The sequence below is a fragment of the Rhamphochromis sp. 'chilingali' genome (assembly GCF_963969265.1).
Source record: "Rhamphochromis sp. 'chilingali' genome assembly, chromosome: 9".
Classification (NCBI taxonomy): Eukaryota; Metazoa; Chordata; class Actinopteri; order Cichliformes; family Cichlidae; genus Rhamphochromis; species Rhamphochromis sp. 'chilingali'.
The window spans coordinates 32,502,436-32,526,944 of NC_137936.1; the positions used below are offsets into that span (position 1 = coordinate 32,502,436).

At 38.9% G+C, this 24,509-nt stretch overlaps 2 protein-coding genes across 12 annotated transcripts in view; both read right to left on the reverse strand.

Annotated features, from left to right (window-relative positions):
• Nucleotides 1-1,625: 1,625 nt before the first annotated feature.
• mybphb (myosin binding protein Hb) lies at nucleotides 1,626-13,654 on the reverse strand. Its single transcript, XM_080890680.1, has 12 exons — nucleotides 13,392-13,654; nucleotides 12,324-12,386; nucleotides 12,018-12,152; nucleotides 11,225-11,392; nucleotides 8,377-8,465; nucleotides 8,097-8,292; nucleotides 7,877-8,016; nucleotides 7,508-7,667; nucleotides 4,554-4,690; nucleotides 3,142-3,328; nucleotides 2,959-3,012; nucleotides 1,626-2,267 (listed from the first exon to the last, which is right to left on the reverse strand). Exons 1-11 carry the CDS (start codon nucleotides 13,582-13,584, stop codon nucleotides 2,981-2,983), a joined length of 1,500 nt encoding a protein of 499 aa, XP_080746806.1. The 5' UTR covers nucleotides 13,585-13,654; the 3' UTR covers nucleotides 1,626-2,267; nucleotides 2,959-2,980.
• A 278-nt stretch (nucleotides 13,655-13,932) lies between these two features.
• The window catches only part of nav1b (neuron navigator 1b), an 87,195-nt gene continuing 76,618 nt past the window's right edge, over nucleotides 13,933-24,509 (reverse strand). For 9 of the 11 annotated variants that reach the window (XM_080890678.1, XM_080890673.1, XM_080890677.1 and 6 more), the window contains 13 exons: nucleotides 23,620-23,798; nucleotides 23,259-23,415; nucleotides 22,848-23,046; nucleotides 22,237-22,337; nucleotides 22,042-22,137; nucleotides 20,512-20,680; nucleotides 19,008-19,243; nucleotides 18,727-18,878; nucleotides 18,570-18,641; nucleotides 18,016-18,212; nucleotides 17,796-17,914; nucleotides 17,383-17,580; nucleotides 13,933-17,282 (listed from right to left, as the gene is read on the reverse strand). In XM_080890678.1, the coding sequence (XP_080746804.1) occupies nucleotides 17,199-17,282; nucleotides 17,383-17,580; nucleotides 17,796-17,914; nucleotides 18,016-18,212; nucleotides 18,570-18,641; nucleotides 18,727-18,878; nucleotides 19,008-19,243; nucleotides 20,512-20,680; nucleotides 22,042-22,137; nucleotides 22,237-22,337; nucleotides 22,848-23,046; nucleotides 23,259-23,415; nucleotides 23,620-23,798 (1,959 nt within the window). In that variant the 3' untranslated portion in view covers nucleotides 13,933-17,198. The remainder of the gene's footprint in view (nucleotides 17,283-17,382; nucleotides 17,581-17,795; nucleotides 17,915-18,015; nucleotides 18,213-18,569; nucleotides 18,642-18,726; nucleotides 18,879-19,007; nucleotides 19,244-20,511; nucleotides 20,681-22,041; nucleotides 22,138-22,236; nucleotides 22,338-22,847; nucleotides 23,047-23,258; nucleotides 23,416-23,619; nucleotides 23,799-24,509) is intronic. The other 2 variants (XM_080890670.1, XM_080890676.1) reach the window with 1 other exon arrangement.

Consider the following 24,509-nt stretch of genomic DNA (forward strand, 5'->3'; position numbering starts at 1 on the left):
TAATAGTGAAACGAGACAAAGAATACAATGATGTTAGCTGCACTATGAGGATGAACAGCGTTGCTTTGAACCAAACGTCTCCCTGCTACCTTTCTACAGGCATCTTTGTAACCACACATTTTTGGTCTGCAGTTGCTGGCCTCACCAACATATCCAGTGCTTTTCCTTGTGGTTTCCCTCAATGCTCCCTCCACTCACTCAGAGTAACTGTTTGAGACAGATGGCTGCCGTCCACGGACCTCTTTCTTCTAGGGAGTTCTTTCTGCTATTTGGAATATATCCAAAAACTACATTAACAATTTTTTAACAGAATTTCTGGATATCTGCAGTATATATTTTTTGCCTTACAGCAATGTTTTGATCTCAAAGTAGAAGAAAAACCCGTAATCCTCACTCTACTATTAATATATTTTTTGGTGGATATAATATATTATTTAATGCATGTTTTTACAAAGTCCATCTGTGATATAATGACGCCTTTCATTGGGAGCTGGAAACCTTTTCAGTGCAGGATCTAAATTAGACAGGAAGTCTCTTGCTCCATGACCCTATTGCGGCATGTCAGCATCCAGGGAACAGCTAGAAGTAGGCTTGAGACCCATTATGGCTCATAGCCCACAGGTTAAAGCTGCACTATGCAAATTAAGCAAGTACCTTAAAATGTCAGGAAACAATGGAGCCTATCTATTTAAAGACATATAAATTACACTTGACTGTGTTGATCTTTGTTGACCTCTAAAAGTCATGTTTGCGGGTTTTATTGTGACTTATGGATATAGTTTTCATTTGACAGTCTATCCTTTTATTTCTAGTTCCTCTAGATGTCATTACTTAATTGAAACACTAGAGGGCGCCACACTCAAATAATCTGAATAAAGCTGCCTTTTCTTTTTTAGCTGGGTCACTCATTAAGATGTAGGTTTTGAACACTTTCCCCTTTTTTATTACTTTGCCACCAGAATAGTTTTATTTATCCATTCCTTTTTAAAAATTTTATATCAGTTGGCTACTGTGACTTAAAAGCACATTTTGCCAGCTGAGCTACTGATCCCTAAAATAACCCATGGGAGATGGAGCACTAGGGCTAATTTTGTCAGCCTGTGTGTGAACCCATGCGTCTCTGTAACCTGGATATCTCTGGCATCCTGCCTGGTACTGTATCACTATGCCAATGACTTCAAGACCAAATAGTTACAAGTTCAGTATTATACACTGGTATTATTATTACGGACGTTCTGGCATGCTGTAGTACTTTTGGGTCTGTAAGAGTCACATGAACAACACTGCTGTCTCCAGTTTCTTACTGGACTTCATCCAGAAGCCTCATATACTCAGTAGCAGTATTGGCATTGAAAGGGAAAGGTATTAGATAAATGTGTGGATATGGAAAAAAATTATAAAGAAAATATTAATTTCAAAACTGAGTTTAAACCTGTATTTATCTTTCAGGTAGTATTGAATTTTAAAAACAGCATTTTTAAATGTGTTTGGCTTACCTAACCTGCTCAAAGACTTTGTGTACAATTACATGGAATCCATTATTTGTATTTGGAGCAACTGAATTCTTTATTTTTGCTCAAATTAGTAGCACACTTAATTAGTAAATAAAGTAAATCAGTACCAACAGGCCTAAAAAATGAAGTGTTACTATATTCTAAAAACCTCAGCAAGCATAGCTTGTTTTATCAACGTAAACAATTGCAATCTATATAAATATATAACACCATAAGTGTACTCCATGTATGATCCCTGCTTTATTTTTTCCCTCCATAGAGCTTTTACAGATTATCATAGCACAATATTAAGTTTTTATTTAAACTGCTGTACACAATAGAAGCCATTACATGGCAGTGGTTACAATTTACAGAAAACAATGTATTGAAAAAATAAAACCAGAAATTAAATAGTTTATTGGTATAAACTCATTGATGTTACATGTAGTTCTCCTACGAGGAACAGAAGATCCATCCTGCAAAATTCTTGGTGTTAGATGATAAAATAGGAAAGAACAGTGTCTGACAAATTCATAATTTAGTTACAATAGACTTTGTTGTTGGGGAAAAAGCTGATTGTGGGCAAGGATATGGACTTAAAAATGCAGTTGTAGCGATACTGATGATATTTAATATTTAATTGTAATTATTTTTCATCATAATTCATTGTTCATCATAATATTTGTTAGCGCTTGGCGATAGATCAGTCTACATCCATTAGGCAGTGTGGTCACCAGCCATATGTACATGTTCTTCCAGGAATCCAGCACCTTCCTGCAGGGAAACAAAGACATTATTTAAACTACAAAAGTTTTTTTTTTATCAGTGTGGATGACCATTTTAGAAACACTGTCAGGCACCTGAGACTGCAAAGGCCCCTTTCCTTCTGAGTCTAATTTGGGATTGGATCAGTTGAACAAATAGCAAAAACATATGCTAAGGAATAAATTAAGCTGCAAAAACAGCAGTGATTTGAAACAAAGCACACATAAATAATTTTCTTGTATTTTTTTAATGTGTTGTACTGTTTAAGTGTTAAGAAGTGACCTACAAATAAAATGCTCCTGAAGGAAGCTACTGCAGCTACTTCTGCTGAGTTGATGAAATGTGATTAAGTCTCCAAACTGAGTGCATGGGGAGTCATTACAGTTTTAATTTATGGGTGCTACTGATTGGAGCATTTCAGTGGCAGTGGCCATGTTTTCCAAGTTTAGTTCTCTCCAAGTATGGACACCAAGTCATTTAGGCAGCTGGTGAAGACACACATAGATCAACCTATCCAATGGATCTTATTTAATTGTTTTGACACAAATGTCCAGCTACAACAGCACTACAATCAAAGCTAACCCCGAAATATTACCGTTCTGTTAAAAGTGTTGTGACAAAGTTGTATACTTGGTGTACTGATATTCTGAGAGCAAATAAAGTGTCAAAGTATAAAAAATAAATAAATCAGATTTCTCACCTGTGAGCGTCACGATGTCAGCTTATTTCTTGTCGGCATCTGCAATCACTGGCTCTGTATAACAAAGACACGTGATATTCAGGATACTGGGTACTGGCAAAGCAAGTCCTACAGCTGAAATAGAGTTTTTACACATATCCAAAAGACCTCGGATTTTAGTACAGCTTTAAGATCCTGACTTACGTTTGACCTCCAGCTTGCAGCTGACAGTTGCCTCTCCGTGATCATTCTTGGCTCTGCAGGAGTACACACCTCCGTCAAAGTTGCCAGGCTTTCGGATCTCCAGGGAGCAGATACCCTGGACACAGATCTGCCTGAACTTGGGGTCATCTCCAATAACCATCTGGTTTTTCATCCACACAATCTTGGGCTGTAGAAAAACCGATTCATACAGTATAACTGGATGTAAAGAGCAAAACACCTTGCAAAGACTATGAACAGAAGTATTGTTGACATATTTGTGGCTTTGGGACTGAAGCAGAAACAACGTACACACACAGCTTGGGAGTTTAGTGGCATTAAAAGATAATAAATATCTGGTGGCCTCTTTGCATCGTATTGTGCTTAGTACCATTTATCCTACATCCTGTTGGTGACCTAGTGGATTGCAGACATGAAAGAAGAGGTAAGGGACTGAGACAGTGAGCTAATGAGCTAATGGGTGCAGCTTTCGTATGTTTAAGGAAGAAGGTGCCTATGGAACAGTCTAGCTAGTTTGCACCTCTGGTAAAATCGAATCTGCATGCACATTTAGACTTTAATATTTTAAAGACCAGAACTGTGTCGGAGGTTCTACATATGTAGCGATTATCTAAGCAAAGCAAACATTCTTCAACTTCTGTATTTTGTTAATAACAGGTAGTAGTAACAGGGACCTAATAATACATGTGAATTACAGTGCTGAAGTATGATGAACCCGGGTGGACATTTGGGGTGTGGTTTTACATGAGATCAGCACTTCGAAGATTCTTACCTAGTTATTATCCTTTTAGCATTACTTGCGATTATTGTGATGTTTCTTTCTTTCTGTAAGAGTCTGTATGAAGAATTTAATAGAAGGGTACGTCCCCACACTTTTATATGGCGATAATTTGCAAACAAAACTGCAACCAGAAAGTAGCCAATAAAATAGCTTTCACACCTGTCTGTAGTAGATATTTGGATTGAGGTGTTGACATAGAGCATTTTTATTTCGCTTGTCCTTTTAAAATGTGATATTTAGTGGGAGAAGAAAAACGTATTAAAAAGTATTTAAGCAAGCAGAGGAGACTGATCACTGATGTTCACTCTCCACCTCACAGTATAAAGCACCTTAAGACAGCGGTTCATATATTATGAATATATGAACTGAATTAGAGAATTACAAGAATGTAAATACAATTCACGTGGATTCATCAAGCAAGTTTTATAAAAAGAAAGCTTCAATTGATCTCTGTGATCTATCTTACAAGCAGTAACTTGGTCCATCAAGTTAATGACTGTAGACTGAACTGAAATTAAAAAGCACACTACTGTTGTCTTGAGACCAACAAGAGCTTACAATTGGTGCTGTTGAAGTGCTAATAGAGTGCAAATAGAGAGAGATGTTACTATACTTTTGGGGATCCCCTGACGGAGCAGAGCAGCTTGGTGCTATAGCCAACAGTAGTGGCCCGGTCAGCCAGGGATGTGGTAAACTTGGGTGCCTCACTGAAGTCACGTTCCTTGTAGTCAGGAGGCTTGTAGTCAATGCCTGAAAATAGAGGAAAACACAAAATATGTAGAATGAAAAAAATTTGAAACATGAATTGCAGCCATGGCCTTTTCTATACATCCCCTCACATAGGTGATGGAGAACAAAACTGTCTGATGCAGTCATATCGCACATCAAATGGTTTCTAACCTGTTTCTGAGTGAAAAGTCAGTGTGATGTCTGACTGTCCGCTCATAAGAAAAATAGAGGTAATTATCCAGTGAAATGTCAGAAAAACAATTTGCTGTTGTGTATATTGCGTTGTGCATCACACTTTATCCAGGGATCACATAACAGATGTGTTTCTATTAGTGGAAACACATCTAATGTGGGCTGTCTCCTGTTTTGTGCCACATGTGAGAAAAAACAAATCCTGACCAGGTTGTCCGGGGAAAGAAATGTGACTAACGGGGTCAAAAGCCATTTTAAGTCATACAAATTTTTAGCAAGCTAAATCGATTTTGTTTTTTAGTTTTTATTGTAAAACAAATCAAAATGTTCATTTCTGGCTCCAGAACTGTCCTTTATAGAAATGCAAAAATTGTCAAAGATTTCAGAAGTGCCACTGCAACCCCCTCTGGCCTCTGCTCCATAGCTGCGGGGTGACCTCTCCTTTGGGGCTCTACTCAGCTCTTCCCAGGAGGGTGGCACGGTTCCCCCCCCTTTGGTGGTCCTCCTCGGGTCCTTGTACTCTGGGACCTCTGGATATCTGGGGCCTGGATCTCCTCCATACCTGCTTCATACCCTGGTGGACGGGGCTATGGCTCCCCACACGCCCTAGCAGATCGTTACATGGAGAAACCTTTGGAATACAAGCATGCTGATCCACACAGGTATGCACACAGGTGTGCACACGGGTGTTCACAGACGCGGACTACAGCTTTCTTGGCTGCTGCCTCAAAGCACATTGTGCGCTGTCTATCTTGCGTGCTGCACAATATCGTTTATTATTTAGTATCTACTGTTATCTACTGCTAGCAAGTTTATTGTGATGGTGCTGTTTTTTTTATTATGTTGCTCTTTGTTGTTTGCTTTCTCTTCTGTTTTTTTTTCTCCATACAGGTGATCCAGGTGTTTTTGTTTGTTTTTGGGGGTTTTTTTTGTTTTTTTTCTTTCTTCCCCCCCTTCTCACCGTCTCTTCTCCCCTTTGGTTTTCTTTCTTTCTCTCCCTCTTTCTTTCATTCTCTCTCCCTGTCCTATCCCCCAGTCATGTCTGTCCCGTTTGTAGCAACTGAAAATAAAATAAATTCATAATTATAATAAAGGTCAATCAAATGGACCAATATGGCAAGGCCATGATGATCCACTTGGTAAAATAAATCCGCTTGGCATCTTTCTTGGCCTTAAGACAACAATTCTGATGGCTAAAGATCCAAACGGGACACAAAAAAAAAAAAAAAAAGATTTCAGAAGTGGAGCATTCAGTCTGCACAAGATCTTTTATTTTAAACTGTCTGGATTGTCTGCGGTTCCTGTAATTGATTTCCTCCCAATAAAGGAAATGGAAATCCAGCTGTTCTTGTTGCATTTAAGATTAACCCCTGGAGGGTCTTGGGTCGATTTGTGGCTCTAAGACCAATAGTGTATGCATTTTTCTAAGACCCTCCAGGGGTTAAGATTAAAGGGATTACAGTATACTGTACTAGTGGGTGATACATTTTCTTAATAGTAATCAAATAGTTTAATGTTTATTGGTCCCCTGATTAGCTGTCAGGGATTTCAACCACACTTCACGCTACAGAAGTGAATTTTTGATTCATTTAGTTCTATTCTAATGAACGTAAAACGGAAGCAATTCTGTTTGGCCCAAATCGTTCCTCTGATATCCCTGATGTTGACCTTGCTGCTCTGACCCCTCACCTGAAGAGCTCGATTACCAATCTTGGGTTAAAAATCGACTCTGCACTTACCTTTGATGGCCACGTGAATGGGGTGGTGAAATCGTCATTCTATCAACTCAGGCGTCTGTCGAAGGTTAAACCTTTTCTTTCAAGGTGTGATTTGGAGACTGTTATCCACGCTTTTATAACCTCACGCTTGGATTATTGCAACTCCCTTTTAATAGGGGTTGGACTGGGCACTCTGACACGCCTGCAACTAGTACAGAATGCTGCGGCACGGTTTTTATCTGGTAAAAGGAAATTTGAGCACATTACTCTGGCCCTGGCCTCCCTGCACTGGCTTCCAATTGAATTTAGGATTCATTTTAAAGTTCTTTTATTGGTTTTTAAATCTTTAAATGGTCTGGCACCTGCACATCTGTCTGATTTGCTGAAGCCCTATGTCCCCACTCGTTCGCTCCGGTCAGCTGAGCAGCTGTTGCTCTCAGTCCCCAAAACACAGCTGAAACTGAGAGGAGACCGAGCGTTCTCTATCGTGGCTCCTAAGCTTTGGAATAATCTTCCTCTTCACATTAGGCAATCGACATCAGTGCTGGTTTTTAAATCCAGATTGAAAACGCATTTTTATTCACTGGCTTTTGACTCAGTGGTTGACTGACTTGTATTTTATTGTTTTCGCTATGTTTATTATTTTATCGTATTTATTATTCGTATGGTATGTATTATGTTTCTATTGTTCAGCACTTTGGTCAGCCTTGTGTGTTTTTAAAGTGCTATATAAATAAACAATGATGATGATTACAAAAAACTGTCCCTGCTCTCATTTAAATTTAGTTTAAATTTAAAAAAGACTTACTGATGGCAGATGCCAACAATTTCAAATTTAAGGCAGGATCCACTGCTGAATGAATGAATAAATTAAAACATTTCTGATATCTTCCTTCTAATGCCTTATAGCTCTTTTTAAAAAAAGTACCTGTCTTCAAGATCTTGGCCTCTTCTTTTGTAACAGCAGCACTCTCACTCATTCCACACTTGTTTTCACCAAACACTCTGAACTTGTAGGTGTTGCCCATGATGAGGTCTGAGATGGTGGCATTCAGTCTGTGGTAATGCTCCAACACAGTGAACCAGTCCTTTAAACACACACACACACACACACACACACACACACACACACACACACACACACACACACACACAGACATGATGGATTATTAGCAGACGTATTGGGGATTCAGGACATGCGGTATGTAATTTATCAGTGGAATGCGACTATTAATCATCAGAATGAGTTAGCTGTTATGACCTGAAAACAAGCGGCCCTTTGGTACAGAATACTTACTCCAGTTTTTTTGTCCGCTTTCTGCACTGTGTAACCCGTGATCTCTGTGTTTCCATTGTCTTTGGGTGCAGTCCACTCCAGAGCAACATTGAAACCCCAGGTATCCACAATCTTTACAGTGGCAGGAGGCCCTGGCAGCTCTGCGAACAAACAGGCATGGGTTGAGTATCAAATAGGACAGTTTTAAAGGCATCTCACACAGTATCAGAAATTTACTCACCAACAATTTGAAGGGTAATTTGAGCCTTGTCCTCAAAGTCATCCACCTTCACACACATCTCGTACACTCCAGAGTCCTCTCTCTCAGACGCACGGATGAACAGGATGCTGTCTCTTTCGGTACTGCGAATGTTCACCCTCTTTGTGTCAAGGGGCTGCCCGTTCTTTGTCCAGGTGACCACAGGTTTGGGTTTTCCCTGAGAGAAGAAGCAAACAGACAGTGAATTCCAGTGTGTTATTTATTACCCATGGAGCGATGCACAGAAATCTTCCAATCTTACTGTGAAGGGGATGGTCAGATTGATCTTGTCTCCAACATTAGCGACATATCTCTGCCTAAGAAAACGAGGTAGACGGACCTTGGGACGATCTGGAGAGGAAATCAATGAGGAAAATAATTAATGGTTATTTGAATTATTTTCTTTCGTATGCTGTTTGCAAGATATATGTATGCAGGACCCCTCCAACTTGCTTAGTGTAAATCATTCCTTCTCTCTTTTGGAACCCACCTCCACCCCATCTCCGCCTCACGCAAGTCACTCCATCCAAGTTTCCATCTTATCTTCACCACCACCAACATCTAGGATTGTGGCCTAATGCCATCACCGCTGGAATTTCATTCTCTTGTGTTAAGTCATCAGTCTAATCGCGAATAGCATAATTGAATTCTGTAGATCAATAAATCACGTTCAATTCCTTCTAATGATCTGTCCTTATTGAACAGAGAAACCAAGAACAAGGCTCAGTCATAGGATAGTGACTTGTGAATCATAAGGTACTGTCGCCCTATACACTAGCCTGATATCATTATTTATCATTTGTTTTACTCTCAATGGGAACCATTATTTAACATCGCATTGTCCATTCATCCATCTGTTTGATTCATTTTCTTCCGCTTATACAATTCAGTGCCACAGTTGAGCTGGAGCCTAACCCAGCTGTTATAGGGTGAAAGGAGGGATACACCCTGGACAGGTCACACCTAAAGACATATTAGAATCACTATTCAAACTAACATGCTTGGCTTTGGACTATGGAAGGATGCCAGGACACTCAGAGAGGACACGCAAAGGTCCCACCCACTAGATTGAAACCCAGAACCTTCTTGCTGAGAGATAACAGTTCTAACCACCACATCCTCGTGCTGCCTGCATTATGTTGTGTGAAAAATATATTGCAGTCTCTGTCAAGCAAGAGAGTCATTTTTAAAATGGTTTATTGTTATTTACACTAGCTGTGATATTTTTTTATTTATTCTTGATGAGTTTGTATAGTTGACTGTAGGGCTGTGCGATATGACCAAAATCTCATATCCCGATATAAGAATTCTATCGTCCCGATAACGATATAAATCACAAAAATGTAACATTTTCTGTAAATTCTGTGACTCTCTGGCAGCTCGACTTGCACTACACTTGTTGTTTAGTTCCTTGCTGTGTAGTCTCTTTTGTGCGATGTAACTGAAAGCTGACAATCAGTGAATGAAAAACAGAAATGTTTCAGATGGTTAAACACTTGGAAGTGTCCTGCTGTAGCTTGTTTGTAAAAGTGATTTGCAGAGAAGCAACACCTGCTGAGTGCAGCCCAGCAACATTTGTCAGGTCTCTAAATAAAGCAGGCATACTTTAGTCAGTATATCGCTTCTCATGACGCATGATTTGGAGATTCGGTTACCCCCACTCACATCAGAATGCATTAAAATCGCAGATGAGATAAGCAGACACTCATCTGGACACTCCTAAAAGCAAATGATGAGTAAACATTAAATGGGATGTAAACTGTTAACTGTATAAAAAAAAAAAATCAAAAAGAGGGTAAGCTAAGGTATTAGAAAGCATACACTGCATGTTAGGTGTCTTATCACTTCATGTGGAGAGGATTAACCTTAATAAAGATTTGTGCTGTAAAGTCCATGGCATGTTTCAAGATAAACAGTGAATCTCCAGCGGTGTCATGAGATTTAGGTGTCATCTGAGAGGTTAGAAGGATACCATCCACCCCCTCTCTACTCTGAGTCAGGACACGCTGGAATTTCCCATCCACCCCCTCTCTGCTCTTAACCCTTCCCTAAATGCTTGCAGTCAGATCACTTGAAACCATCGATCTTAGAGAAGGGAGCCTGACATTCCCCTCAGCGTGAATCCTGGCAGGGATCACGAAGCAATGCCAAACCCTCCATAGAAAAGTCTGTGTTAACAGCACAGACATCCCAGTTATTTTCTAAAGCTTTGTGGTAATTTTGTAGGAAACCATTCATAAGTTGATTCTATATGGAGGCCACCCGCTATGGTGAACACGATGGTTAATGTGACTACTGAAAGACTGCCAGTTCAGCTGGGATCAAGTTGCCTTCCCTCCCTGTTTGACTCTCCATTACACATAACGATGATTTGTGAGGGGACCCAGAGTCATGCAGCTCCTCCTTATAAAGCCCTCAGGGTCCAATCATCTTTCACAGCAATTCAGCTCAGATACATATACTGTCTATGATTAACACTGTAAGGTGTGCAGCAACAGTAAAACCGTCCACTTATCAAGTGTGTAATTATCACACTGTTGCCAGCTCGGTCGGGGTTTCAACTTAAAGTGGAAACAAGAGAGAACACCACAGTTTTAAAATGCAACATTGCAGGCATGTGCCAACAGGACATGGACAGCTGAGAGGAAAAACATTGCTGAGCTTCTTAGCTTTGACTCCTGCACTTTGCAACTCCCCTTTCTCGTGATAAACTTTAGGCTATATCTGTTTCAGATGGTACGCACTGTCCTCTTAAAACACTAAATTTAATCATTTAGCACCTGGGAGAAAGTTTAATTTCATATATATGATGTAGAACGTCTGTTTATCTAGTGGATTTATTAAACAGCACTGATGTAAAAATTGGGAAATAAGAGTAGAGAATGGCCTGATTTTGGAATGATTTTTTACAGCTTTTATGGTTGATTAATTGTAAAACAATTAGTTTATGGTATTAAATACATAAATAGTATGGACAATATATTAAATAGTATTGTTAATTCAGGATTTAGTACCCTTTAGTTTATCTTGTAAATAATTGGTTTTCCAAGAGGTAAAATTCCCTTATAGAAAATGTTCAGATTATGTTCTCTATTGGAAACACTTCTTACCAGCGACCTCCTTCACCAACACAGGCTCAGGGAGGCTAACGGGAGGACTGCGGCCACCTTCGTTCACAGCAACCACTCGGATCTTCAGGCGGTCACCAGTGGTTTGGTTCTTGATAACAAAGCGGGAAGACTTCTGCAGTTCTTCATTAACTGCTTTCCAATCCTCAGCTGGATGAGAAAAATTACACACAATGATGAATGAGTTTAAAAAGCTGTTGTTTTTCAAAGGAAGAGTCTGCCCAATATGCAAAATGTAGAAAGAGTGAGTTTGATTTTGAGTGAATTTATACAAATTATCAGGCACTAAGAAAAATGCAGGACAGTGAGCACTCCTTTTTTGCAGCGTTCATATTCATTAAATTGCTGTGCGGGTCTGCTAAATCAAGCCTGCACTGTATTGCTGCTGACATTAGCTTAGTGCTGTAAGTCTAAATGCAGAACATCCAGCAAGACTGCAGCGGCTCCTGAAATGCCTCTTTCCTTGTAGGGAGAAGATAGGTAGCTCGTGATATAACTCTGCGGCTGACACTTCAGGAACAGCTGCTGCTGATGTGCCTGACACACTTTAAAACAGAAAAGAATAAGAATTTCCTGACTATATTTTGAAAAAATAAAAATGAAAAACTATGATGCAATTAAAGATGCACGTTGTGAAACCCTAAAATCTGCAGCTGAAAAAGTAATTCAAAGGTCAGCTGACATTTCTGTCAGGGTATATTAATACCACTATCTGACCCCTTTCGTGGACATGCTGCTATATGATGCACGTGGTTCAGAGAAGAGCTGGGCTTACTTCCATCCTTGCAGACTTCAATGGTGTACCCATCTAGACCTGAAGCCCCAATGTTCTCTGGCTGGCTCCAAATGATAGTGACCGAAGTATCGTTCTTATCCTCAACAAAGAGATCCACAGGAGCGCTTGTGGGCTCTGCAGATGCCACATAAAATACAATTATTACATGAATGAATTTTAAAGACAAAGCTTATAGTATGTTGGAATACATTTTCCTATTTTAATGTTGTAATAAGCACAAAGCAAATGACAAAAAACAATGAAATAGGTTTTTAAATAAAGTTTTCGCTTTCATGAAAAGGTTACCTTTGGGTGGTGGGGGCGTAGGTGGTTTAGGCTCTTCTGGTACAGGTGCCTCAGCAGCTTCAGCTGATGTTAAACAGGCATTTGTATTATTGTTGGCAGCATATAATGAGCAGAGCAACAGCATCAAATATAATCCAGCTATGCATCTCACAGCTCTCTGTCCCCTTTGCTGGGAATTCAAAGGATTAACAATGCTATCACATGGAGAATTTCCATCCAGTTAGTCTCAAATGACAAAATCATCTCAGTTGTTAAGGAGAGAGAGGAGTGAAGAGGAACACGTTTTCTATTTTTGCAGGTTGGATTAACACCAGCAGAGACTGCTGCTGGTGCAGCCTCCTGTATCGCTGCACTCAAAGTAGTTATTATTAAGTGTTATATATTATCAATTAATGCATTGAGGAAGGTGGAACATGTTTTGAGACTAAGCACTGCAGAAAGTTTTATCAAGAAGTCACTTAGAGTAGTTGCTAAAGCACTAATGAACAAGTGAAGTCCTTTAATTTACCATCATCAGTGGAGGCAGCTGGCAATTCCTCAAAAGCAGGAGTGGCAGCTGATATTAAGGGTTAGTGCACTCATTTTTATGGTAGAAGACAACACTGAGTGTGCATTTCCAGCATGGAGTTAAACGATTCAAATAAAAATGAACACATACTCCTCTGTGTGACTGTGAGTCAAGTCAGTGGGAGCATTGATGTTGGCGCTAGATTTCAAAATCAGTGTTCAACAAGACGAATTTAAGTGTTGTAGATTATAGAAAAACGCATTTTAGTCGATAAACATGCACTGTCAACATACATTCCTACAACAAACGTTTCATAATGCACTGTGACTTTTAGGATTATCTGCTTGTAAAACATGCAACATGCAAGTTAGCGTCATTATGTTTCTGCAGAAGGGCAAAAGTAAACATTTGAACAGTTCACACTGACCCCTCAGAAGTGCATGTGTCTAAAAAGTTACCATTGGATCAATTAAAGAGTTACCGACTTATCAAAAGTTCAGCCATCGAGAAAAATGATTAAAGGTGGGCCGTTTGAGACACTGCTGTGCACGGGTAATTACCAGGTGGCGCAGCCTCTCCCTCGGCAGCAGGGGCCTCTCCCTCGGTTGGGGCAGGCGCAGCTTCAGCCGGGGGGGCCTCCACGGGAGCGGGCTCCGGGGCGGGTTCAGGAGCCGGCTCTGGAGCCTTTGCCTCCTCTTTCTTGGCTGGTTCTTTCTTAGCCGCCTTCTTGATTGGGGCAGGCTTGGACGGCATGTTGGAGGTGGCAGCTAATTCCCAACTCGTTTAAGTCCTTCGAACTGTATCCAGTGCCATCATTCCTGCGGGGGTGGCAGGCTTATATATGGCTCGGCACTTTCAGACGCCGCCCCCTAATAATGTATTACATGTAATGGATACCGACACCATGTATGACTCAGACCCCACTCAATTTGTCCCAGTCTGTACACTCACTGTACATACTGTATATTATTAACTGCTTTACTAATTTTAAAAAAAGCCTTTTTAAATCAATTTGATATGATGATGAACTCTATTACTTAATGGTTACTGCAATTCCTAGTAACAGGTCACTCATGTCAACTTGAACAAGAAGCAACAGAATAAATATAACATGTATTTTATTAATTTCAACAAACAGTGATAAGTGGATGAAAGCCTTCAGAAGCATGCCTTATCCATGTATTGGACCCAACTTTGAAGAAATATATCTTTCTCTCACAGATTTAGTTTTTCCTCCTCAGTGATTGTTGCCGCATCCAGAATGCTGACATATTTACAGACTTTACAATGATGCTCTGTACAAAATAGAGAACTTAACTTTTACAAAGGATTCTTTAGAAAAAAAAAAGAAATATCAAATATCTGAGTATTAAAAAAAGAAAACATTATCATCTATTATCAATGATTTTCCTAAACAATGCATTAATGTTAACATTTTTTCATCACACAGCAAGTTTACATGCATTTACAACACTTAGAAACCCTTGACATTTGCACATTAGTGACACTGCATACAGCGTAACATTGTTTTCTTAATCTTAGTCCACAACAAGCTTTGCGAAAATATGACTATTCAGCAACATGTATTGGCCTAAGATGTCAGATTGTTTTTTTACTTGTTTTAATGCAGACTAACTGCGAACTATTTCCACCTCATCTTTTGATTTTTTAACCTTCCTTGAGGGGACTGTTGTGATTTGATAAACTGGAACTGAATTGCTTTTTATTTCGTTTTTTATTGTCATTTGACGATTTACAAGTCCAGCTGCATTACTTTAGTTGCCATTCATAAGGACAAAACACATCGGCTAAACTTATGAACCCTGTCTTCAATGTATCACCAAACAAATCCTCTTCTCTTTAAGGCTCTATCTCCAGCTGACACTTATCATGTGGTGCAGTTTGGTCCGAATTAAGAAATCAAAGCCCGACCATATGAAAACACAGCGTTTGTTTGTGAATTTCATCATTGCTGATTGCCAACACCAGTAGAAGTTGCTGCATAGTCCCAGTACACTAGTAAGCAAACACAAATCACAGCTACCACAGAACAACAGGCACAATAACCAGTGAATGAGAAGCTGGAGTTGATGGCTTTAGTTAACCTGCAAAACAGATCAGAGAGGGGCTTGTAACACAGTCTGATACCTCACATATTTACAGTAATCAAAGTCAGCATGATGTCAGGGTAAGAGTCCCAGACACTTGACATCGTTTTTGCTCTTCGATGTCTTTTCTTCATTCATTTTTTAGTTTGCTTGTGACCAGTAAGAGCTGCAGATTAGCTTGAAGATTTAAAACCAGCCTTATACAAACAGTGCAATAAAGCAAATAAGCATGAAGCATCTCAGACATAAGTTTTTAGACTTTCTTATTGAGCTGTCTTTAAGTGGTCCAACATTCATTTACAGGTTTTACTTCAGGTGAAGTTTAGTCTGAGCACCAAAATGTTGGGGATAAAGAATTATTTCAACACCACTTGCACAACAATCTGTCATTTACTCCATAGGGGGCGTGTTTACACACATCTACACCAAATTCTTCATAAAGCATTTTAAATCTTTTTAACTCTTGCCTTGGAATAAGCACTCTACTACTTGATTCTGCATCATGTGCCCAAAATCCTCTCAAACATAAATACTGCAGGACATCAACTCGGGTATATACCGTATAAGATCTCACATGACTTCAGCCACTACAGAATGTCTTTAATAACATCTCCTATGAACTGTCACACATTTTCTTCCAAATATATTTCATATTTCTTTTGTGGTTGACAGAAATTACAGACAACTTTTTGCTAACCTACCCAGAACATCTACACAGCTTTTATCCAACACTAAAACAGTTTGGGACATTTTTAAGGAGCACCATGAGTACCGTACCTAAATGAAATTAAACATGAGTGGGGAGAAAATGTTCTTTTTGTTTGTGAAGCGTGTAAAAAATGAAACAGAAACAGGCAGCTCTAAAGCCACCCTGCTCAGCCATTAACAAAAGTGTTTAGCAGTAGAACTTTGATAAGGCTTACTTTAAAAGCACCTCCTACATGACTGTTATACGGCTGCTGTATAGGTATTTTCTATACATTCATAGTTGAACTTAAAACCCTAACTTGACAGTCAATATGCATGATTAAAGTACAGTATTTGGTTCAGTATATTCGATATTTGCACCAACTAATGCAGATAAAGTAACTGCAATGCAATCTGACTGTATTTACAGAATATACACAGTAACTAGTCTGAATGTTTGGGGAAAGACTTGAAAGAGATGTGCCTTTTCCTACATAAATGTTCTAGAGAAACAATCTTGAATTGGATTTAAATAACATTTACTCGTTATGTCTTCATTAGAGGTTGTTTGTTAAGTTATATCATCCCTGTGTAGTAAGTATCTAATACCTGATACATATGGCGACATTGGTGGCACTACTTAAGTAGCGACTAAAACAAAATTAAGTGTGCAGCGACAAAGTGATGAACTTACATCACTGATAAATAAGTTCTGTTTTATGCAAAAGAGTATGACAGCAGATTTAACTCATAAACTATGAAAATGATAAAGAAGATGGGAAAAAGTAAAAATATATTTTGAAAATTCCACTTGGAGTGTTCAGACTTTTTTTTTTTTGCTGTGAAACGTAACCATGATGAACTGTAATATATAATATAGAAAGCTGAAGAAACAGCTTAGGATGCGGCTGTCTTAGGATGTTATTGATAAAAGCACCAGTATATTCTGCTTAAGTTGAGGTGACATTGATGTCTTTGTCTTAAGGCATATCATAAGTTTCACCTGCTCGGGCTGTAGAGTTCAGGATTGCATATATGTAAGATTTGGCCTTCAAAGACTGATACAGTAGATATGTGCCAAAGAACCTTGCAAGAAAGACTGGTATCTGTGATGCTGTCATACTCTTTTCCAATGGCTCTTTTTGACAAACACTTCAAGGTGCCCTTGAGCATAAAACAGGATTGACCGTGTGTTTTGTTGCAGAAGTCCCCTGAAGCTGAAGTGCTGAGCTGATGGACTTCTTAACAATCCACTAGCACCAATCTAAAAGTACTGAGGGCTACCATACTGGTAAAGATATCTGATTTATGTGAAGTGATTCTTAAATATATAATTAAGTAAGAGAACATAGCTTTTCATTTAACAGTTTTTTGAAAATACTGAATGGGTTAAATGATTTGGATTTAATAAGTCATATTTTCAAACTTCTCCTGCAGGAATGATGGTTTTTAATAGCCCCACAACCATTTCTGAGGGTCCATTTGTTCCTGAATATGCACTGCATACACTGCAGTACAGTAAGCAAAAACAAAAAAATTGGAGAGCTAAGTGTTTAGGTGTGAGCTTTGTATTCAAAGTTTAGGCAGGCTAGGGTCTTCTTTGTCTGGTGATTCAATGAAATTGGCAGCCTCTTGAAGTTTCAAAAGCATTGCCATCTATAAAAAAACAAAAGAGAGATTTGGGAAATTAGAACTTCTCTGGTTTGCAGATCAGTTTAAGAAATAATAGAAAGTATTGGGACACTGTCTCTATTACCAGAGGATCATTTTCCATGGAGCTGGGCGGAGTCTCTTTGTGAGGCCTCTCCTCACTTGGCTGGCAGGGGCTGCTGGAGCCGATGCTGGGAGGAGGTAGGTGGAACAATTTTGCCTGGTCCTGCTGGGCAGATGGCCAAGGCAGGGTGCCCCTCACCCACTCCACTGGGTCCTCCCATACTGCCTTTTGGCCATGGACCTGAGGAGTCACAACATAGCACCAAAGTAAAATTAGACTACAGCATTTCCTGTGAAAGGAAATACAATGGTGCTTTCAGAGAATAATCAAACTGCAAATTAATCTTGACCAAGTTTTATTTCAACAAGAATTACTTATTTTATTTGCTGTTATGGCTGCCCTAATCAATAAAAGCTGATTAAAAGTTTTCACTTTAAATGATTAAAGTGGTTCACCTTGATGCCATCCTTGGCCCCTTCTTGCAGGTATGGTATGATAGAGTGGTTCCAAAGATCAATGAACCATGATCGAAACTCATCCACTGTGACTGGACAGGATAAGAAAAAGCAAGGGCCTAAAGAGAAAAAAGCAGAAAGAAGAGTGAGAATGCAGCAACAACTATCACATCGAAACTAAACCTGTTTCTTCATTCCTAAAGTCTCAAGTGCTTCATACCTATGAGGAAATCCGATGTGCTGTGCTTCTCTAGGAAGGTGTGCAAATGATACCACAGTTTGGGAACCCAGTCTAACACCCTGATTAGATCCTCATTGGTCAAGTTCCTCTCATCTTCGGACTCCATCAACTTCCTGTGCAAGTATCGCACAAGGAAGCCATTGGCTGGCTCCACATTATTGGAGAAGGTCACCATCCTGAGACAATGAGAAGCATTGCATGTCACAACGCTAGACTTAATAGTTTGTTAACAACATATTTCATTATTTAAGAAGGTTTACCTTTAAGCTACACCAACATTAGATACATTGTAGTTTATAGTTAATGTTAAAATGATAGAAATGAGCTATTCTTTATAAACTACTATTAATGTTAATATTTATAAAGACGTCTTTTTATTTTGGTCTTTTGGCTTTTAGAAGCCTATCATTATCCTCTTACTTATAGTACTGGGACAGCATTATTGAATGAAGCATGCAAAAATTCTTCAACCAGCATTAATAGTTTCAACAGGTTATTGCTATATATTAGTTACATAGTCATTTATAACCAACCTGAAGCTGAGATGCAGGCCATGGTTTGCAATCATCTTCACTGGCTGATTGCTTGTTCCAACAATGTAAGGGCTAAACAATATTGCACAGTTAAGGCCACATTCAGCACCTACATAACTATGGTTTATCAAGTTGTATTCATGGAGACGAAGTTTACCATTTGTGATATTTGCAGGTTAGAGCACCATTGACAAGTTCACTGATGGAAGCAGGATCATGAATATCATCCAGAATAACCACCAATGGTATTTCCGTTGCGCTTTCCCGGTCTATTTGATTCGCTAAATTAGAAAGATAAAGCTGCAGATCCTACAAAGAAAGAGACAGAGATTGCAATACAAAATGATAAAAGTAAAATCATACAGGTGCAGACTGGACAAACTCAGTCTGTGGAAGAAGAATTGTGGGGATCTTTAAGGGCACATCAGTTTCTGTTACCTTGCATGACTGGCGGTGCATGTTGAAAGTGACCACAATGCCATCTGTGACTTCGCGAGCACTGCGGTCCACCAGGTACTCAGCCAGCCGGGAAGCGAGGTACGTCTTCCCAGTGCCACTCGGCCCAGACAAGATCAGACGACGATGTTTGAGTAGAAGACTTATGTAGTGCTGCATCATGGGTTTGGGAATGAGAGTTTCAAATACCAGGCTGTCCACACACTTCTCCTTCAAACCTGAGCATAGTGAAGGAAAGAAAGAATGACTTGCATGATCAACTGCTCTAATAAACAAAGTTGATGACTATCTGCTAATTACATTGGATGTATCAGCGATGGTGATAAAGTGCAGTTTGATACATAATATTTAAATGCTTGATTGGAATTCTGTTAATATCTATACCAGAAAAAATACACATTGCAAACTGGACTGGCTTCAGTCAGAAGATGTTGTGAAAATAGATTTATATTACTTTGCATGTCCTTCATAATCAGCACAGAGCTCAAGCATTTCACTCTAAAAATAGTTCTGCATCAAGTGTAGGAAGTCTTTGCACCCCCATCCCCCAGCCTGCAGAAGTGCAATCTTCCTTAACATCTATGGGGCCCATGTGTCTGACGCTGGTCAACCAGCTGGGCCTGACTGCCCTGAGATCATGTTACTCAGAGCCCTGTCTGGGCTGCCGCTGCTTTCCCAGCTCTCCGAGCACTTGGCTCCTCGCATTCCTGCATGCGAAGGTGGAGCGGGGTCAACCACCAAACCAGAACCATGACTGTTCCCACCAATCATCACTCTGGTTTAGAATCACTGATGGGCTCAACATGTGTGCAACTCAACAAAACAAAACAGTGCCAAAGGGTAAATGCTTATACCTCAAATATATAATCCTAGTGATAACGCTAAGTGAGCCTCTGACAGCAGGTCACGTTGTTGTTTACATCTATATCTGTTTAGACATGACCTTTGACCTTCTAGATATAAATCACATAATTTTATTGTATTGATATTTGTTGAACTTTGTTATAATATACATAGGAATGCATTTGAATTCTTGCATCAAGGCCAAAAATCATTTTTGTGGGGTAAAACAAACAAACACTTTTGACCATTAAATTCTAATTAGTTCTTCCTTAAATATAATTCAGTGTTTGAATCGGACAGACATATGGATAACATGAAGTGTAGTGTTTCAGGTCACAACTGTCAAAAATAATTATTTTAATAAAATAGCATTTGGGGAGAAATAATGACCTCATCAGCTGCTTTGACCGAGGATCAGAACAGTGCAGTTCATTGGTTTTGACCACAAATGATTGTAGAGAAGTCGGCTCAAGCTAAAAAAAAAAAAAAAGCCTCATACAAAAATCATTGTGAATTAGGAAATTTGAATGTTGAATTCCAAACTTTACGTTTCAATACTAATCTGAATGAATTTACTTCTAATTCTGTGAATAAAACATCTTAAATTTAGTAGCACTTTAGAAGTTATACATTTTCTGCAAACCTTTCAGTGCCACTGTGATGCTACTGGGGCCTCGTGACATGCAGCGAGAGGGTTGTGTCTCAGGAGCTTCTCCTCCCAGCACTCTCTTAATGTGGCCCATACTGTAACTGTAGATGGAATCTGTAGACAGTCCCAGACTGGAGGTAGGGTCCACCTTGGCTATATATACCTGGAAGAAAAAGTAAAGAAAAGCAGAACTGAGTAAAACTAAGTAAAGAAAACTCCTTACAAGAAGAAAAAGAAAAATATGTACAGTATAACAAAAAAATAGTTTTAGAGCTATTCCTCCACACAACACATTTGGTTTTATTACCACCACATAAATAAAATGAATGATCTTTCAAGCCCATTACCCTCGTAACAAAATCAGAAAGTTATTTTAAGTTTACAGATGCAGCTCAAAAACTAGAATTATGAAAAAGTTTGTAATTTCCATTTAGTTTATCATATATTAAATTTTCAATATTCGTTTTGATAGTTAAACCCTAAAGTTCCTTCCATAAAAAAATAACTCAAAATATTCGAATATTTCAATTTAAGTTTAAGTAAAGTACTATTAAAATGGTATGAATACTGTGTACCTGTCAGTTCAGTATATGCAATCACAATCATGCAGAAGACTACCGACTTGACAGTTGTCCAGACGATGATCACTGACATTTCCCACAAGGAGAGTAACCTAGCGAAAGTTATTGCTAAAAGGCTGACTGTCTTCAGAGGCTGTACTGAAGCATACTAATGGAAAGTTGACTGGAAGGGAAAAGGGTGGTAGGAAAGGGTGTGCAACCATCAAGGATGTCCTCAGTCTTGAGAGGACTGTTGAAAAAGTCAATTCAAGAACTTGGAAGAGATTCACAAGGAGTGAAGTGAGGTTAGTTTAAGATACAGATATCTTCAGCAAAGTGCTAGAACTACAGCTGGACCTGACTGTTGCTCAATGGTACAAAGTCTCATTTTTTTAGATGACTGTAAACTTTACATTTCAAAGATTTACTGTCTACTGTTTACATTTTAAAAATCAAGTCCCAAGAGACTGCAGGAAGAGTAGAGAGGTAGAGAATCCAAGAAGTTTGAAGTCCAGTTCGAAATTTCCACAGTCTATAATGATTAGGGGTGCCATATCATCTGCTGGTTTTAATGGTGGTTGCTGGTCCATGATGAGGATACTACAGATGTTGAACGTTTCTCTACTATAAACTCTTTTTGATTGATCTTGGGAAAATCATAATAACTTAAGACACTGGATTTCTAATTTTAATGAGCTCTAAGCCAGAGTCATCAAAATTAAAAGAGAAATGGCTTTAAATATTTCACTTTATGTGAATGTAGAAGATATGAGTTTTTGAATTAAATACCATTTTCAGAAGCACTGGTATGTATGTTTTCTGTGTCTTACTTTACACCTCTGAACAGCGCTCCTGATGCTCCTCTTGATGCTAAAGTTAATGTGACAGCTGAATTGTAATTGTAAGCATGCTTCAAATTTGCATTCAGCTTTTTAACAGGTTGCAGTGAGTGAGGATTTCTCACCTTAAAAGCCTGGCTGACAGCTGAGTCAAGCATCACCCAATCCATCCTGCCATTCACTCTGACAGTGCCGACAAAGAAATCCTGCTGTTTAACCTCCTGTTGACACAAAGTGAAGTTAATAGGTGATTCACAGGTGGCAGAGGCAATTTAAGAGGAAAGGAAGGATTTAGAAAAAGCAAATTTACGAAAACATACATCTTTAAAGACACGTAGATCCGCAACACAAACCACGACCCTGACACGATGGTCATCTCTCTGTGAGGAAAGGCTGAGAGAATCTGCAGTGTGGATGTCTGCTAAGCAGTAAATCAAAGAGTGTATAAACAGAAAAAAGAAAGCTAATGAGGCACAAGTTGAAAGTTGAAAACAAGCAGTGTTAATTTTGCATTATATTCTGTATCTACTGAACTGTAATTTTAAAAGATCATATTTTATAGACTTCAGAACAAAAGCATGGATTTTTACATCACCATGTATTAAATGACCAAGGAAACAAGTAATGGATTTTGACTTCCTTGACACTGTAACTTTAATTTTTATTGTTATCAGACATTTAATCTCTGGGCATATAGATTCTAAATAATGGCATGAGGCAATTATAGGGATTCTAGAAAATCCAATGATTTCAGTGATACTGAATTACATTAAATTATTTTTTCTTCAAATAAATTCGGTTGAGAAGTTCTTTTTATCATTCAGATAAACATGCTTATTTTCACTGTTCTGTTTTGTTTTTTTACCCAGTTATGGGACTCATTGTTGCATTCTTACTCCTATAAATATAAATGTCAAAGATGGAGCTGTACCTGAGCTGCTCCCCTCACTCAGCCCTCTGCTGTAGCTTTTAGGCACGTGCATGGCTACTGACTGTCGGGGTGATGAGCTTCCCAGAGCAGTGAGACCTGAGGACTGGGAAACAGAGCTGGAGGGTCCAGGAGATGGACAGGGAGACAAAGTACCTGTCTTCAGATGGTCGTTCTCAGCCTTCAGGTTTTCGATTGTCCTCTATTTAAAAATAAATAAATAAATAAAAAATTACCGATCACTGCACTGTTTACCAATTGCAAAATACAAAACACTAAAGGGTAAGATTTTTACAAAAGCAAATCAACTGGTCTAGACAAAAATCTTCATAAAATAAACATCCGGCTGGAAAATGAAATGCACTTTGAGGCCAACCTTTTTATGAAACAAACAAAAGACAAAATTATATATACCTGCATGTTGTTCATGGCCTCCTGCAGGTGCTCCAGCTGATGGGCTGAACTCAGAGCCTCGAGGCGGATGTCTGTCAGTTTACGCTCCTTCTCCCACAGTTCTGTGCGCAGGTCTGTTACAACCTTATCATCACCTGCCTCACTCCCTTCAGAGAGTCTGGTGACAATGAAATTATGGGAAAATTATCATTATGGTACTGTAGCAGGGATCAGAGGAATGACAGGAAAATAACAATTTTACATAGTTCTGTGATATTCTGTTTTCACATCTACGAGAAGTTTGTATTTATTTATATTGTGATTCAATTCCTTATTTGATATGCATATAAATAGAACAATGATAAAGATCCTTGTATGGTACCTTGAAGATGATGCTGAGGCTGAGGATTTCATTGACACCGGAGGGTTATCTCCATCATGGTGGATTTTGGGGGAGGAAGGTGCTGAGGATTCTGGGGTGGCAATCTCTTCAATGTCAGCATATGGCCCAGTTGGCTTTGAGCCCTTCTTACTAAAAGCCTTGTTGAATGAGCTGCGTAACTGTTGGGAGAATACATGAAATTGAGATGTAATAAATAACAAGCCTGGGAAAAAAACAAGAATAAAAGCAAAAGACAGCTGAAAAGAAATTCTTAAAAAGTGATTGTGATGACCTGAGAGTTCACAGAATGTGGCTTTTTTTAAACAAAAAGTAGGCAAATATAAATTTCCAAACAAAAAAAAGTTGGTGAAATGTTAGATTTACAGCAAACTAGTTTAATAAAACTCATTTAGTATGTTGGGGTTTTCAGTTCCTGAAAATTGTAACAGCAGTTTGAAGTCCACAAGACAATAAATTTAATAATAAACATTTAATAATAAAGCATGATTAAATCATACAGTAACTGTGTATGTTTGAAAAACAGACAAACAAAAAAAGGGATGACAGAACATTTCCCAACATTTAGGAAGTATGACTCAAAGCACATGCAGGCTGGAGTGGAAAAGGTTTGAGTTTTATTTACTGTAGCAACATCACTCACCTCAAAGACCTAAAATAAAAAAGCGGGGCAGCATGAGGGAGAGACCAGAGTCATATTTAATACGAAAGATGGAACAAGACAGGAGGCGAATCACACACACACAAGCAGGAGCGTAAAGTAGGACAACAACTGACTTTTTCAGTCTGAACACACAAGACGCAACAAGAAAAGGAAGCAAGACATGTTCATTCATTTAAAATATTCATCCATTTAACCATTGAGCTGTATT

Coding starts and splice junctions, on each gene's coding strand:
- mybphb (XM_080890680.1), bottom strand. CDS start 13,584: ATGCCGTCCAAGCCTGCCCCAATCAAGAAGGCGGCTAAGAAAGAACCA. Junction 4,691..7,507: donor GGCCAAGATCTTGAAGACAG/GTACTTTTTTTA, acceptor CTCTATTTTCAG/GCATTGACTACAAGCCTCCT. Junction 3,013..3,141: donor CTGCAAGCTGGAGGTCAAAC/GTAAGTCAGGAT, acceptor TTTGTTATACAG/AGCCAGTGATTGCAGATGCC.